Consider the following 14,939-nt stretch of genomic DNA (forward strand, 5'->3'; position numbering starts at 1 on the left):
CCCCCTTGGCTTGGCCATATTAGTCCCTGTGAGAGCAGAGAGAGAAGTTGTGATGCAGTAAGCACATACCACACATTCCCTCTCCTCCACTGTGCAGTTGTTGGGCATATTGTGAGGTTTTAATACTGGGGGATATGGAGGAGGGCTCGGCTCACATTCGCTGTACAGGAAGAGCCGCGGCCAAGAATGACAGTTGCTCCTCTTGGAGCTGAGACATCCATGGATTTAAATTGCACTTTGAAAGGTCAGCACATGACAGGCAATCAGTCTGCTCCTAATTGGATGATCAGCAGTCATTTGAATATGTTTGAGATTATTTTTTTTTAATCACATCAATGAAAAAAAAACTATGAATATGTTAACATTTTCTTGGGGCAGAGTCACTGTGATAGTAAAAGTAAGTGAATGTTAAAAGTATTGTATCCTTAATGAAATAATGCAAATAATAACAACAATTGTTTCGATAATAATTTCACTGTAATGTGCAATCAAATTAAAATTACAAAAAAAGCTAAATCATTGAGATAATAACTTTAGATTTTAAACTGTTTTCAAAACAATATTACAGTCTTTAAAAACAGGGAGAGTACAGCGACATAAGAGTAGAAAATAAAGTAAACTAAAATGACATCAAGTCAAATGAGATGATGAATAAATATAACAAACTACATCACAGGCTCAGAGAAAACCGTCATATGAAAATTAGTCTTGAGGTTGCATTTATAAAAAGAAAAACACTTTGCATAAGATCCTCTATCTTTCCACAGCAGCGTATCAATGACTCATTGTTCCTGTACAAACCTCCAAATGAAGAGCCCGTGATGAAAATTCATTTTCATTGTAACAATGTTAAAATGCTACTTTATACATTTATCCACATGTTATTCTGTATCTTTGGCTTTCACACTTGACCCCATCTAACCTCTGATACATTCCCATTGAAAACCTGTTCAGTCAAGCCTTCGTGTGGGTGCAGTTACAACATTAATGAGAGGACAAAAAGTGCCTGAAGAAAAAACATAGATGGGAGTGGCAGTAAATGTCACACTTAAAGAAATATCCTTACACAAACACTGATATTTTTTTCCCTTCGTGAATCGTTGCTCAGCGTCTACATCCGTGCCAGTGTTGTGTCATACCTGTGTTTCCAGTTCCAGCATGTTGCACTGGTATTATCACTGAGTCTTCACACACACAAGTGTGGTGAGAAGAAATCCAAACTCCTGACAAGTCGACTCTGATTTGTTAAGCTGAGGCATAAAGCGTCTGTCACAGTGATCTCAGGAGGGCTGAAGGTTGAATTACTGATTATTTTCATTGCGGCGCAAAGTATCAGGAGTATACCTGAGGATATAAAGAACAAACAAGGGCAGATGAAGATATCATGTGTCAGAGTTCCTGCAATGTCACAGCAGAAGGTACAAAATAAATACAAAATAAAAGCAGCCTTTGCAGTTTATTGTCAGTTCAAGATGCTGCAGGCAGGTCCAGGACAGATTATTATTACTGAATCCAAGTATCTGTGATCTGCAATGCATAAGAGTGAAATGCTGCAGCTATTTTGATAGGAAGCATCTACTGCCTGTATATGTGAGGGCTTCACTGCTGGCTCAGGAATGTTGGCATCAAGTATGCAGTCCTGACAGACAGCTGCACTGCAGTGGCGTTTTTAACATGCCACACCAGGACCACGAGTGTACCGCAGGCTCCGGGAAAATCACACACTGCATCTAAAGCATGATCGGGAAAACTTGGGTGGAGAGGATTTGTTGCTGTGGTGGCAGCTGGGTCGTGGAATTCATTTAATCTCACAGGTCCAGGGATGGATCTCTGTGACATTTGTAGGTGGAACAAAATGTATAAAACTGCATTAATTTAAAGTTTTACCTTTATTTATCTTTGGCCTAAAGGAAGCTTAGGTCATATGGAGATAAACTAAGACACAGAGGCCTGTTCAACATGACCCTGAGGAATACTGCACTGACTCACTTTGTTTTGACTCTGTTATTAAACCGGGACACACTCAAACCGGGACAGCTTCCTCCTCCTCACTTCTCCTCTCCGTGCCTCGCGTTGCTCAGTGTTCTTTCCTGTGTTCCTCAGCCATGTCGAGCCCATCAACACAAACCACGGCATTCATCGCATCTAGGTGGATCCCGATCGTCCTGTTTATTTTGCACATGTTCAGCCCCGCCCTGCGGACGCGCTGACACCATGCAGTTGCGTAATTTGACAAGCCAGCGCAAAACAGGGAGAATGAGCGCCTGACAGCCCCGCCGCCGCTTTGCTGGGTGCAGATTTTGTAAAACTACAGAAAAATAATAATACCAACAACAACACATATGCGTGATTTACTCCCGGGAGATTTCGGATAGTTAGACCGGTGCCTTTTTTTTGTTGCTTTTAATGGCCGCTGCCGTGAGGAATCCTGTGTGGGTCGCTCCGGGGCAGGACGCGCAGTGTCTCCACAGGAGGAGCGCTACCGACGCGCCACCGACGGCCGGGGTGGGGGGTGCGGACCGCGGACCAGCGCCGTGCAACACCAGGGATGCCATCCCGGGAACTTCGTGCTTCCATGACTACAACGTGGTAAGAAGAGACTGCGTTTATTTTGCTTCTTCTCTCTCTGCATCAGCCCCTCGGAGCATCACGGTGCGTAAAAATCCCTGCTGGGTTGGTTGTGTTTTTTTGGCGTATAGATAAAAAGCTGATGAAAGCAAAACCAGGCTGTTTTTATTCCCACTGAGGAGTGAAGGCCCCGGCGTGTGTTTAGTCGTCTTGATATTTGCATGTTAGATTCAGAGGGTTTATCTGTCTGGAAGCCACTGATGCTGCTGACATGCACTGACGAGGCTGGATCGACAGCGGGACTCGGCCGGGATGGGAAACGCTGCAGCCGCTCCACACAACTTGTGAGGGAAAGGGAAGGGATGCATGGAGGCTGGCGCCTTCTCATTCCAGCCGTGCATGAACAAACAGCTCGGGCTGTGCGTGGTGCGTTTTCAGAAAGAAGGGCGTCTGCTGCTGCTGGAGGGGGGGAGGCGGTGGAGAGGGAGGGGAGGAGGGGGGTTATTGGTTGGTGGCAGTCTTTGATGTGGCACGTACAGGCCCCAATTAAATCCATCCACCGATATTAATCACAGTATAGCTGGGTTTGTGTTTTTCAAGGGCTGGTGATTTCTTAGGTTGCTGAAGGGATTCCACACAAGGATAAAACAACCTGCGAGTTATCATGATTTTTGAACTGAATATGTGTTGGAAAATATGAGGAATTTTAAGCTGGACACAAACAAGGATAACGGAGGAACTTTAAAAAGACAAATTTGTGTTATAATTCAAAGTCAGACATTACAAATATTCAACATAGTAAGAAAATTCAACACAAAACTTTAATTTGCATTATTAGAGTCACGTGGCTTCAAAGCACATTTGACCAATTTCGGATACATTTTCATTTCATGTTTTTTGTTTACAAGGAGAAGTCAAATGAACCTGTGAGATGTTCAGTGCTCATAACAAATTCGATTCAAGACTTCAAGATTCCCTGTATCAAAGGCATAATGTGTATTTTAAAGAATCCACAACAGCCTGAATCAATTTTTCTTTCATGTGGATGTTCTTGCACAACTTACCTGATCGTTTCTTTCTCTTTCCTCTTCCAGGCTAAGTCAGAGATGGATAGCTACCTGTCTCCGCACCCGCACGACATAGTCACCTCCAAAATGTTGTGCAGGGACGGCTCTCTGATGCTGGAGCAGCCTTTCCCAGAGGACTTTGCCTCGCCTTACAGCGTCAACATGAGCCTGCTCCTGCCTGACGTCACGTACCTGCACCCCGGTCTCTGCAGGACCGTGAGGCAGATCAAAACAGAGCCGACGCACTCCATGATGCACCCCCCCTGCCAGGGCCACGGGGGGCCGCCACGGGCTCTCCCGGGCGCTCCGAGCGCGGCCGACACAGCAAGCGGTAACTTTTTCATCAAACAGGAAGTGCCAGATTTCCAGGATGTTCCCCTGTTTCAGCTCTTGAACTCTGACCTGGAGCAGCTCATTCATGGGTCGCAGCTGAGCTCCATCCCCATGGCACCGCTCAGTCATCCCAATGGGAACGTCCATGCAGGCCCAGTGCCGCATTCTGCAAAGCCCACAGGGAATCCTCAGAGAGAGTGTTTTCAGTTCAATCGGCACTCAGGCCATCGGCAGACACCGACCTATTTGCCCCCTTCTCCGCCAAACTCTGAGCCCCCCAGTCCGGACAGGGGGAAGGAGCTCCTCCACAATCTGTCCCCACCTCCCTCCTATGAAGCCAGCATCGCCTCTAAGTTAACATTTCAGACCCATAATCCCATCGATCCAAGACAGACTCCCAGTGTCGCTCCAACCCAAGGTCCACACCAAAATACCAGTGTCCGATCAGTCCAAAGTCCAGGTGTTGGTCCGGTCCAGCGTTCGAGCCTGAGTCCACTTCACACAGCACCAGGTGTGGGCCCTCTGTCCCCCGTGTTGGGGAACGAGTCAGCTTCACTCAGGTTCAACCGAAGGAATAATCCTGATCTGGAGAGACGGCGGATTCACCACTGTGACGTCCCAGGTGAGACTTCTGTTTGCTTGCAGCATTAAAACTAAAATGTCCTATAGTAAAAAAAAACCCTGTCTCAAAGTACTTTCTCTTTCTCCTTCTTAGGATGTAAGAAAGTGTACACCAAGTCCTCTCATTTAAAAGCCCATCTACGGACCCACACAGGTGCGTGTTTTGTGATGCATTCTTATTTTAGGGTGAAAGTGTTGGATGTTGCCAGGCAGAAGAGTGCACTTGGCATGTAGATGCATTCTGTCTGCTGACAGACCTGGCCCACATCTCCCTGCTGTCAAATCACATAAACCCTGCAGCTCTCGTAAAGGGGACAGGCAGACAGACAGGACACACTGTGATTTATGGCTCACAGCATCGTGTTCGTTTTTTCATCCTGAAAACTCCTTCATTAGTCTTTCGGATCTGAAGGAAACATTCCGTACTTTTAAATGATGTTTATTAGAGTCAGACCGATATATGGCTTGGCTGGTAATATCGTTCGACATGAGCCTTTCACAGACATATTGCTGTCTGTCTTTATTTTGTATATTTGGTTGTACTTGTGTTTTCTTTTTAATAATAGTTATTTATAATAAAGTTAATGGTTAAAGCCTCAATTGCATTTATTTGTACTGAAGGATTGCTAGTGACAGAAATCATGATTGATTCTTAGGATGTATATAAAGTATATTGGCTGATATATTGGTATCAGAAATGTTTTCTCCCTTATATTGGTATAAAAAATAATGTCTCTGTATTAAGGTCACTTTATGTGTTGACTGTTGATTCTTTTAATTTTTTTTCTGAAGGAGAGAAGCCTTACGAGTGCTCCTGGGAGGGATGTGAGTGGCGCTTCGCTCGTTCCGATGAGCTGACTCGCCATTTCAGGAAACACACCGGTGCAAAGCCTTTCCAGTGTGGAGTATGCAACCGCTGCTTCTCCCGCTCCGACCACCTGGCACTACACATGAAAAGACACCAGCGCTAGAAACACCCTCCTGCAAATCCAGTCAATCGGGTTATTTTACCAGTTTAAACATGGACAAAGAACTGACACATTTTTAACAGTGGCTAATTCCGCTCACTTCCCAGTTGAGATATTCTTAGCAGTGCTGGCCCACACCTAATTGTTTCTTTTATTGTAAAGAGAATTTAATATTATCGTTGCCTTATTTTATTTCCATGTATGCATCCCAATATTGGGGGATATGTCAGTCAAAACCTTATAGCAATGAAATAACAATTAATCTTCCTAAGCATTGATTTTCATTAGATTTAGTTTCACTTAAATGTAACTTTACAGCCAAGGAATTTCAATCTTTAATTTTCAAGGATTACGGGGTCTAAATCATATCTATAATGTATTATATGGGCATTTATTTAAATAACTAAAACTAGCAAACTGCCACACTGTAAGTGCTGAGGTTGATCAAGTATTGTTTTGAACTGGAAGGTCAAAGACTGTGTTGTTTAGTGAAGGAGGTAAAAAAGACTGTGTTTCATATAAAAAGTTGTAACTAAGCAAGTTGTAGATTTCAGAAAGTACACAGCAGGAAGTTGAGAGAGCGAATTTGGGCGAGTGCAGTGCATGGAGCGCCATCACTGCCAGTTAATGGACACGTTGTCACAGAGAATACATTTACTCAAAGCAAAACAGATAAAGACAAGAATGACACTCAGTAGAGCGTGCCCCCCCGCCAAGGCCCCACAGCCCTCCTTAAGTTCTGCACCAGAGCCATCGGGTTCATTTGGTTATAGTTGTAAAACCATTGAAGATACATTTAAACTGTTAATTCCCTACTGAATCCACAGTAAGTCATCTACACATTAATGGTAGTGACCCAATTGTCCCCATATTTGAACCAAATTTTCTTACTGATCCTTGAATTGTTCACTGCAAAATTGGCAAAAATTTCAAATTTCCTGGATCAGCCTCTTTGTCTAGATCCGCTCCAAATTCTAAAGTGGCTATTTAGTCATTTTTGTGTAATGGAACAAATAAACACATAAAGAAATGGACGGGGGTGAAAACGTTACCTCCCAGGTGGACGTAATAAACTGTTTATCTGAAATGAAAGAAAGTTGATGGTTGTGAGACGTCACATTCTGTTGGACGGCTTTGGAAAAGTTTGATATCTACACTGAAAAAAGAAAATGCATTAAAACATTTCACACAAATGAAATAAGTTTTTACAAATTCAAAATAGTAATGTGTTGATAAAAGTTGTTGATCAAACTTAATTCATTTGTGCCTTATCAACTGAAGGAACTCTTGGAGTTGGTGCAACAATGTTTTCTTGTTTCAGTGTGTGCCCTCATGACATAATATACACTTGGTTAAATGTTAAATTTCAGGACTTTTATGATCAGAGATTTTATTTGATTACTGAAAAGGTTTAACTTATTTTAAACTGCTTGTTTTCCCCCACGTTACTCAACAGCCGCAAAGCAATATGTCATCTTAGCGTCGGAGGAGGGCTCGGAGAACTGCTCACACATAGTTTACAAGGGTTTTGAGTACATGACATTTAAGCAGCAGGTCAGAGTTATTTTTTCTCCGCTGGAAGTCGTAGTGACAAGTGGTCGTCCGCTCATCTTCATTTTGTTGTGGCTGCAAATTGTGCGTCCCAACATACGATATTTTGTTCTGCTCGTAACAGGATTACAACATCGTCTCACTGATGATTTGTCTTCCTGAGTGGTTTCAAAGTGGTGTCTTTGAGTTTGAGCTTTCGTATTTTTTTCAGACTTCGACTGAGCACATGCCAGTCTGAACATCTGTGAAAGCTTTGGATCTCTTTGACGACTGTCCATGTTTTCAAACACCTTTTGAAAGTGCCTTTAACTGCTTTTTTCCCTTCTTTTCTTTTTTGGATGAATGATAAACTGAGCTCCCCCGTCGGGACAATGTTCTCTTATCTGCTACTCCGCTCTGCCAAAAATGATTCTATATGTTGGCTGCCCCTCTGTATTTCCACGAGACATCAATTCCTATTTATGACCAAATTTATTCATAATTTGAGTCGGGTTGAACGAAATTTAGAAGTTTCTTTAGTTTGTATATTTTGTCTGACGATCCAATGATTGTTGTATAAAGATTTGAAACTTCTTTTTTTTAAATATTATTTCTTGGCAAAGTCTAAGAAGGATCCAATTACAGGATATTGTCAAAGTCTACTCTGTCATAAGTTTCTCCAGCCAAGGTAGCAGCTCAGTCGAGTATCTGCCAGTAAATTATTGCAATACTTTTAGATATATATACACATACAAGTATTTTGACATGGTTGACACATGAAAGTTTTATGACACTTTGTGTCATATAAAATGAAAATGTATCCAAAATTGGTCAAATGTGCTTTGAAGCCACGTGACTCTAATAATGCAAATAAAAGTTTTGTGTTGAATTTTCTTACTATGTTGAATATTTGTAATGTCTGACTTTGAATTATAACACAAATTTGTCTTTTTAAAGTTCCTCCGTTATCCTTGTTTGTGTCCAGCTTAAAATTCCTCATATTTTCCAACACATATTCAGTTCATAGATTTTAGATGTCTACAGTATAGTTTTGCATTGGTTCTTTAGTTTTAAAGTGTTTCTAGCACAGTACAGGGATTTCACACCCTCACACCTCTATATACACACACACATAATTGAATCATTAAACCTAGTTGGTGTTGAGGTACATTTCATACATCATACATGGTTATGTCTCTTGTTACTCTATACAAATCACATTTTGTGAAGAAAATAGCATGAATCTATATTCATTGATTATTTGCTATTAATTAGTAAAGATGTAGACAGTTTAAAGTCATCTGAAATTATAGTGACTCGCAGTTACAGTTAAAAAGTTTTTAAATGATTTGTTATAAATGGGAGTAAAACAAGGCTCAGTCATAGATTACCACCTGTAAAGAGGGAAGAATTGAACTGATATCAATGTGAAATATAAAAATGTGGTTTTGGATGGTATCGTTTTAAATTCAAAACTCTATCAAATCTTTATTGCCCTTCACTGGGAGAACAGTGATCGATCATATTTACTTTGTTGTTCTCTGTCAAACTGTGACGTGTGATTTGGCCTCAATGTTCTTGTAATTGTTCGGCAACACACCCTCGCTGCGGTTCTACTAACAATCCTCAGTGTTCACAACAAGATTACTCCTTTGTCTTTGTAATTGTTGGAGAGTGTCCTCGACATGAGTCACAGCAGAGAGAAGTCGTAACCCAGCAGAGGTGCTGTCTGAGCCTGTCCTGAGTGCGGAGGGAGTTCCTTGTGCCGATTGTTTCTTTATCACTCGTATTATTTGCTCTCAGCCTCTTTTCACTGAGCTTTACGCTCACACTACATGGGCTGTAGTGATAAATCACTCAAGTGATATAAGCTGCACACCAGGATGCTTAGTGGAGGGGGAATTGGAACCTTGTTATTGTAATCATTGGAATCCTTTACTGGCAGACACACACATTCATCCAGCTCCATTTATAATAGAGCTTTGTACAGGATGTACAGGGCGTTTGCTTTTTAAAGTGCAACCTGTTCTCAGGAAACTATTCACAACCTGCAACGTTAAAACATGCATTTTACTACTGCAAGATTAAAGCTGTTGTACATGATGCTTTTCATTGATGTTCAAGCCTGTGGGAGAGAGGTTTTTCCAGGTACCATTTCTAAATGAGCATGTACGTCTGTGGTGGCACCAAATTCTTTCCTCTTCCTGTAGTGTGGGGATCTTTTCGGACAAGTCTCTCTACTGTATATCAGCTATCATTTAAAATGTCTTCCCTAATACCGAGATCAGGTTTCTGAATGCCAGCGAAAGTGAGCACAGTGCTCAGATGTCTAAGTGTCACAGATACCACATACCGTCCACCTCAGTCACAGACAGCAACTAGCTCCATAACCAGTGTACATACAAAATGCAACTTTATTAACCTTCATGCCTCCATTCATATTAATATACATGTATATTTTTGAACTTCTTTTAATTTCACAGCTCCATCCATATGAAAAATACAGAGAAAAAGGCAAAAACACTGACTGGATACTTAAACAACTCTTAAAGAAAAAGAAAAGCGTAACAGAAAAAAAAAAAAAATTAAGGACACCTGTTCTTGAAGTTTTTGAAAAATATCAGGATTAAAAAATTTTCTTTTACAGATGTGGAATTCCTTGAGCAAGATCTCCCTTTTAGAAGCGATGCTGAGCAATATCACAATTAATTTTTTTTTCCTATACGGCAAGAATGAAAAGATCTGAATATATATACACTACACTCACTTTACATAAATACAGGAACAACGATTACTGTACGTAATATCAGCAAACTCGAAACATAGGCATTGGCTTCACTACTTAAAATTTTTCAAAACCAGGAACTCAAAAGCAGATGTTACACAGAAAGTAAAGTAGATATTGAACTGATAGAAAGCGTAAGATCACTATTCATAAACAAAGGCATCACTTTACAGCCGGAATCCCAGCCACAGGATTTTTTTCTTTCCTCCTATGAGTCAAATTCCTCATTATCTTTCAATGGAATCGCTTTGTTGAATTAATGTGCTGAAGCTGAAACATCGAGAGGCCTTTGTAACTCGGTTTTGTTTCCCGCAGAGGAAGTGACTTATTGCAAGCAGAGTGATAATGCGTGCTATAAACAGCCCGTGAAAGCGTGTTATGGGAGCACGCTGCATTTGACACAACGGCATAAGGCTCAGTGCGAAAAAAAGAAAAGTTCAAAAGTTAGAGGTCCGACTTGCATAATGTTGTCTGTGCTTTTTTGTTTTACTTATCCCCGAAAAACAAAAATAATCATGATTTCTCAATTGAAATTTATTAATTTGAGCAATCGAAACCCTGCACAGAGCAGTGGGTGTTACACGTTTGTGATATGAGGCACTATTCATTATTATTGCATAACTTTGACCCTGGTTACCGTTGCAAAATTATGCTTCAAAATGAGGAAAGAGACGCTTGAAGGGAAATACAATTCACCCTGTCCTGTGGAGACAACAAGTCTAATTGAATTTGTGGTGTATTAAGGCATGCAACGTCATATACTGTGTAGGAGAGTACATGTGTTGTTGATATGTGCTTGATCAATATATCTGTTTTTTGTCCGGGAGTAGCAAAATAACAACAGAGGGAATCGAGTACCTTAATACGGTCAATGTATATAAATAATTTGTTGATTATAGCAAACACTGGTTCAGCCTTGGGAATAAAAATGATTTGATCGTGAAATTGTTTAACCACAAACCCCCCCAAAAAAATCAAAAAAAAGGAAAACCGTTACATAACACCACATATGATAATTTACATGATGAATACCATTAGCCCCATTTCACTGTATACCAAATTAGATAAATTACAGTCTCTGAAAAAAGACTTTACATGTATAAATGTATTTCCTGCATCTACTAATCAAAAGCCCTATTTTTCCAATGTATATACAGGATGTAGAACTTTGTAATAAGTTTTCTCTTCACTATCACATATATTACAACATTTCAAAAAAGATCCTTTTTACAGAAGAAAAAAAAGTTATATGCAATGATGAAGTGCCCCATCAATCATAAAAATGATCTTATACATTATATGGATGATATATAATAATAATACCATGATGATTATCTGTTTTTAAATCAACATCTGAAATAAAATAATTTGAAAATAGTATGAAACAAACAAGGTGCTGATATGCTTTTGCCAAAATGTTAATACAACCGGGCTTCATGACGTTGTGCACAAACACTATGCATAAATAAAGATGACATACATTTCTCCATTACATCAAGGTGGGGGTGTCACATACGTTGGGTGCATGTGTGGAAAGAACCTCCTGGATTTGGCTACTTTGCCTGTGTGTGTGTGTGTAGATGCACTAGAGTGTGTGTTTGTGTGGAGGGTTTTCAATATCAAAAAGGTTACCATTTTCTTTGACTGGCTTCGGTCCAATAGATACATTAAGCAGCACTATCAAATAATATGAGCTGGTGTGATTCTCTGCATTTATGTGTGCAGCTCCTCCTCAGCTTAAGAGCTTTGGAAACACCTGCAAAACTGTCTGCTATAATGAATATAAAAATATTCTTTAAAATTACATTTCCTGATTGAGGTTATGTGACCTTCTAAGAGATAAATCTGCCAGTAAACCTTGATGATGCTCATGTACTATGTTTGTATGTATGTAAATGTATTGTTTATGTGTTTGTGTGATTTTTTTCAGAATTCTAAATAACCAAATCTCAGGTAAATTAGACAATAATCTTGACATATATCTGGTCTGAGGTGATGGCATTTCAAGTTTGTTTGAGACAAACAAAGTAAAAACAACATGAAATGATTTATAGTGACTCTCTGACTGACACACGTCGGATTCAGGGTCTTGTGCTGGAGCTACAAACGGATAACAGAGGGGGGGGGGGGCATGGTATGGAATGAGGAGCTTGCCCGTTGAGAAAAACTTCTCCTCAGGATATTGACATCATCAGCAAACAGAACAAAGAGGAGGCGGCTGTCCCTTCCCGTCACTTTGTTCAGAGTGTATTGCTCTTCTGGGTTTGTACGTCAGGTACCACGCTATCCCTGTAACACTGCAGCCGGTGTCAACGTCAGCTTATGGTCAAGTGCTGCTGTGCAAACAAAAATTAAAAATGAAAATAAGAGAACCCCACCGCCACAGATTCCTTCCACTGTGGAACCCAGCTGAGGAGACAGAGCTGAAGAAGAACAACACGATGGATGGGGACAGGATGAACGCATGAGTCTTGTAAGGTGCCTCTGTCATTTTTTTTCACATACTGAAAATCTCCTCTGATTGTTTCAAAGTTCACTGTACATGAGGGGTTGGTTTTTTTCTTTCTTCCGAGTCAAACATAAGCAATAAGCAGGCATTTAGAAAAAAAAAGAGAAAAAATATTCAATTAAAGAAACGTTGAAAGTATATTCATCCTTTAAGATTGCACTTTACTGATTGCTAATCACAGCACAAAATCAAACCCAAAGATTTCAAAGAGGCTCGAAGTAAACAGGACAGCACTGATGTCTTGGTAGGAAACGTTGTGCTTCTCTGCTGGTGCCATGAGTTGCGTGTCCATTTTTTTAAAATCGTTCATAATAAAAGGATGACTCTGGAGGTGTTGGTGAGGTGGATCCTTCCGGGCTGGGATGGTGTGGACTGTTGGCTGGATGAGGGGAAGGTGAAAATCCTGCCCTCTTTTAGCTTTTATAGGGAAACCACACAGCAGACAATCCGTGGTTACTTGGCGCCCCCTGCTGCTCATCGAACAGACTCCAGAAGGGAAGCAATCCTGCCCTTAACTCCAACAAGGTCCCTGCGATCCAGTCCAGGCCTGTGACTCTAAAAAATCCATTCCATTCAATGGGGTCTTTCACATTATGAAATGCTGGTAAAAATCAGCAACTGGAACAATATAGTGAAAAGAAAAAAATCAACAAAAAAAAAGACGGTTGCGATTGCATTATATATAATTTTTTTTTGTCCAAATGAAGAGTTTGCTTTCAATAATCAAAGTGAAACATTTATGAACAGTGCTGTAAAAGACAGTTCCCTATTAGACTCCGATAAAAGATCCTGCCGTCTGCTCCTTCCAACCCCGGGAGGATCCAGAAGTGACCCTGTGTGTGCTCCGAGAGCTCCGAGCACGTCTTCTCGCCTTCTGACGGATGAGAGTGTGTGTGTGTGCGTTTTTGTATGTTTATGTGTGTGTGTGTTTGTGTGTGTTTGTATGTATATGTGTGTGTGCATCCAGGCCAGCTGAAAAACATTCAAAGGGAGATCCCGCTCCCCCGGCTGCCTGTGTGTGTTTGCATGATTGTGTGTGTGTTTGTTCCATTGATCTCTCCCTCTCTTTCTTTCTCGCTCTCTCTCTCTTTATCTCTCTCTCCGTCTGTTTCAAACCAGCATATGTCTCCGTCGGTGCAGAGCCAAGTGGTCGGATCTGGAGAAGCTGCGGTCACAGTCTCCGCACTTGAAGGGTTTGACCCCTGTGTGTTTTCTGTAATGCCTCGTCAGCTCATCGGAGCGGGCGAACTTCCACGTGCAGCCGTCCCAGGTGCATTTGTATGGCTTTTCCCCTGGAGCGGAAGAGAGAGAGAGAGAGAGAGAGAGAGAGAGAGAGAGAGAGAGAGAGAGAGAGAGAGAGAGAGAGAGAGAGAGAGAGAGAGACAAACTCAGTGTATGTTGAATAGCTTGTGGGTCACATGTTGGCAGTGATGCTCTGTGGAGGATGATGCATCCCCAAAAAGTTACGTTTGCTCTATTTGGTTCACGTCTATAGTAGCATCTTTAATGTCGGCTTACCTCGGCCGAGGAGGTTCTGTTCTCAACCCTGGCAAGTTGGTTTCTATGTTTGTTTTTAAAGCAACAATAACAAAACTGATTGGACTCGAAATTTGCTCTCACTTTCTTTGACATTGCGAGATGATGCCTTTTCAACATTTTCCCAGTTTTCTCGGGAAATAAGTCCTGTAACCTGATTAAACAAATCAGGATATCAAGGGAACGGATATCTATGATTTTGTGAAACATTTTGCAACTTGATAGAATGTAAGGGAACTGTTGCCCTTGGAGGACGCATGTGCTCCACTGAGTTGCATTGTTATTAGTATTGCAAAAAGCCTTGATACAATATAATAAAATGTTAGTAAAACAACCATAAAGCAACTCAGTCCCTTTTTTTCTGACCATGAAACCCCAGTCCAAATTAGTTTGATGATTCCCTGACTTATAATAGGGAGAATGTTTTCTTTTTCATTCCCACTCCTCACCCTGAACATCTATTCGTGCTCTGTGTGAGTGAGCAGGTACGGACTCCTGTGAGAAGTGTGGAACTGACTGAAGAGTTATTTTGAACTGTAGATCAGTTTAAAGAATCAGAAGCCATTAAAACAAACAGGGTTTATCTCCCTTTCAGTGAGTAAACTTAAAACATCCAGAATTCTCATCAGAGTTTGTTTGCTTTTGTTGCTTTTCTGGCTCGGAAAGCAGAGGATCATGGGTAATATCCTCAGCTCAGTTGTCTTTCAGTTCAATGAGTAGGAGTACAAAGTCATGGCTTTATCTTTTCACTATATGAAAAACACTCCATTGCTCGGACTCGGAGCCCAAAAACAGAATCATACTCAATGTGCAACTGCAGAGGGCGCTGTTGGTCAGTAAAAGGTACTTTAAGGTCAAACATGACTAATGCTACAAACCTGTATCTCTGTTTCCTCTGTGCTGTTAGCTGCCACTTCAAATGTCAGCTGTGTACTGTATAGTTTCATAATGGGGTGCGGTACACATGCACCTTTTGTTTAAAGCAGACAATGAATTACCAGTAAAAGCCTTGAGGCAGCTAT

At 41.0% G+C, this 14,939-nt stretch overlaps 2 protein-coding genes across 8 annotated transcripts in view; one reads left to right on the forward strand and one right to left on the reverse strand.

The window, feature by feature from the left end:
* Positions 1-2,406: 2,406 nt before the first annotated feature.
* On the forward strand, positions 2,407-5,560 carry klf5b (Kruppel like factor 5b). The gene is made up of 4 exons (XM_061089227.1): positions 2,407-2,589; positions 3,663-4,590; positions 4,684-4,743; positions 5,382-5,560. The coding sequence occupies exons 1-4, from the start codon at positions 2,407-2,409 to the stop codon at positions 5,558-5,560; spliced, it is 1,350 nt and encodes a 449-aa protein (XP_060945210.1).
* A 3,923-nt stretch (positions 5,561-9,483) lies between these two features.
* The window catches only part of klf12b (Kruppel like factor 12b), a 41,867-nt gene continuing 36,411 nt past the window's right edge, over positions 9,484-14,939 (reverse strand). For all 7 annotated transcript variants that reach the window (XM_061088117.1, XM_061088120.1, XM_061088121.1 and 4 more), the window contains exon 6: positions 9,484-13,673. In XM_061088117.1, coding sequence (XP_060944100.1) covers positions 13,492-13,673 — 182 coding nt within the window. In that variant the 3' untranslated portion in view covers positions 9,484-13,491. The remainder of the gene's footprint in view (positions 13,674-14,939) is intronic.

The sequence above is a fragment of the Limanda limanda genome, chromosome 16, assembly GCF_963576545.1.
Source record: "Limanda limanda chromosome 16, fLimLim1.1, whole genome shotgun sequence".
Lineage (NCBI taxonomy): Eukaryota > Metazoa > Chordata > Actinopteri > Pleuronectiformes > Pleuronectidae > Limanda > Limanda limanda.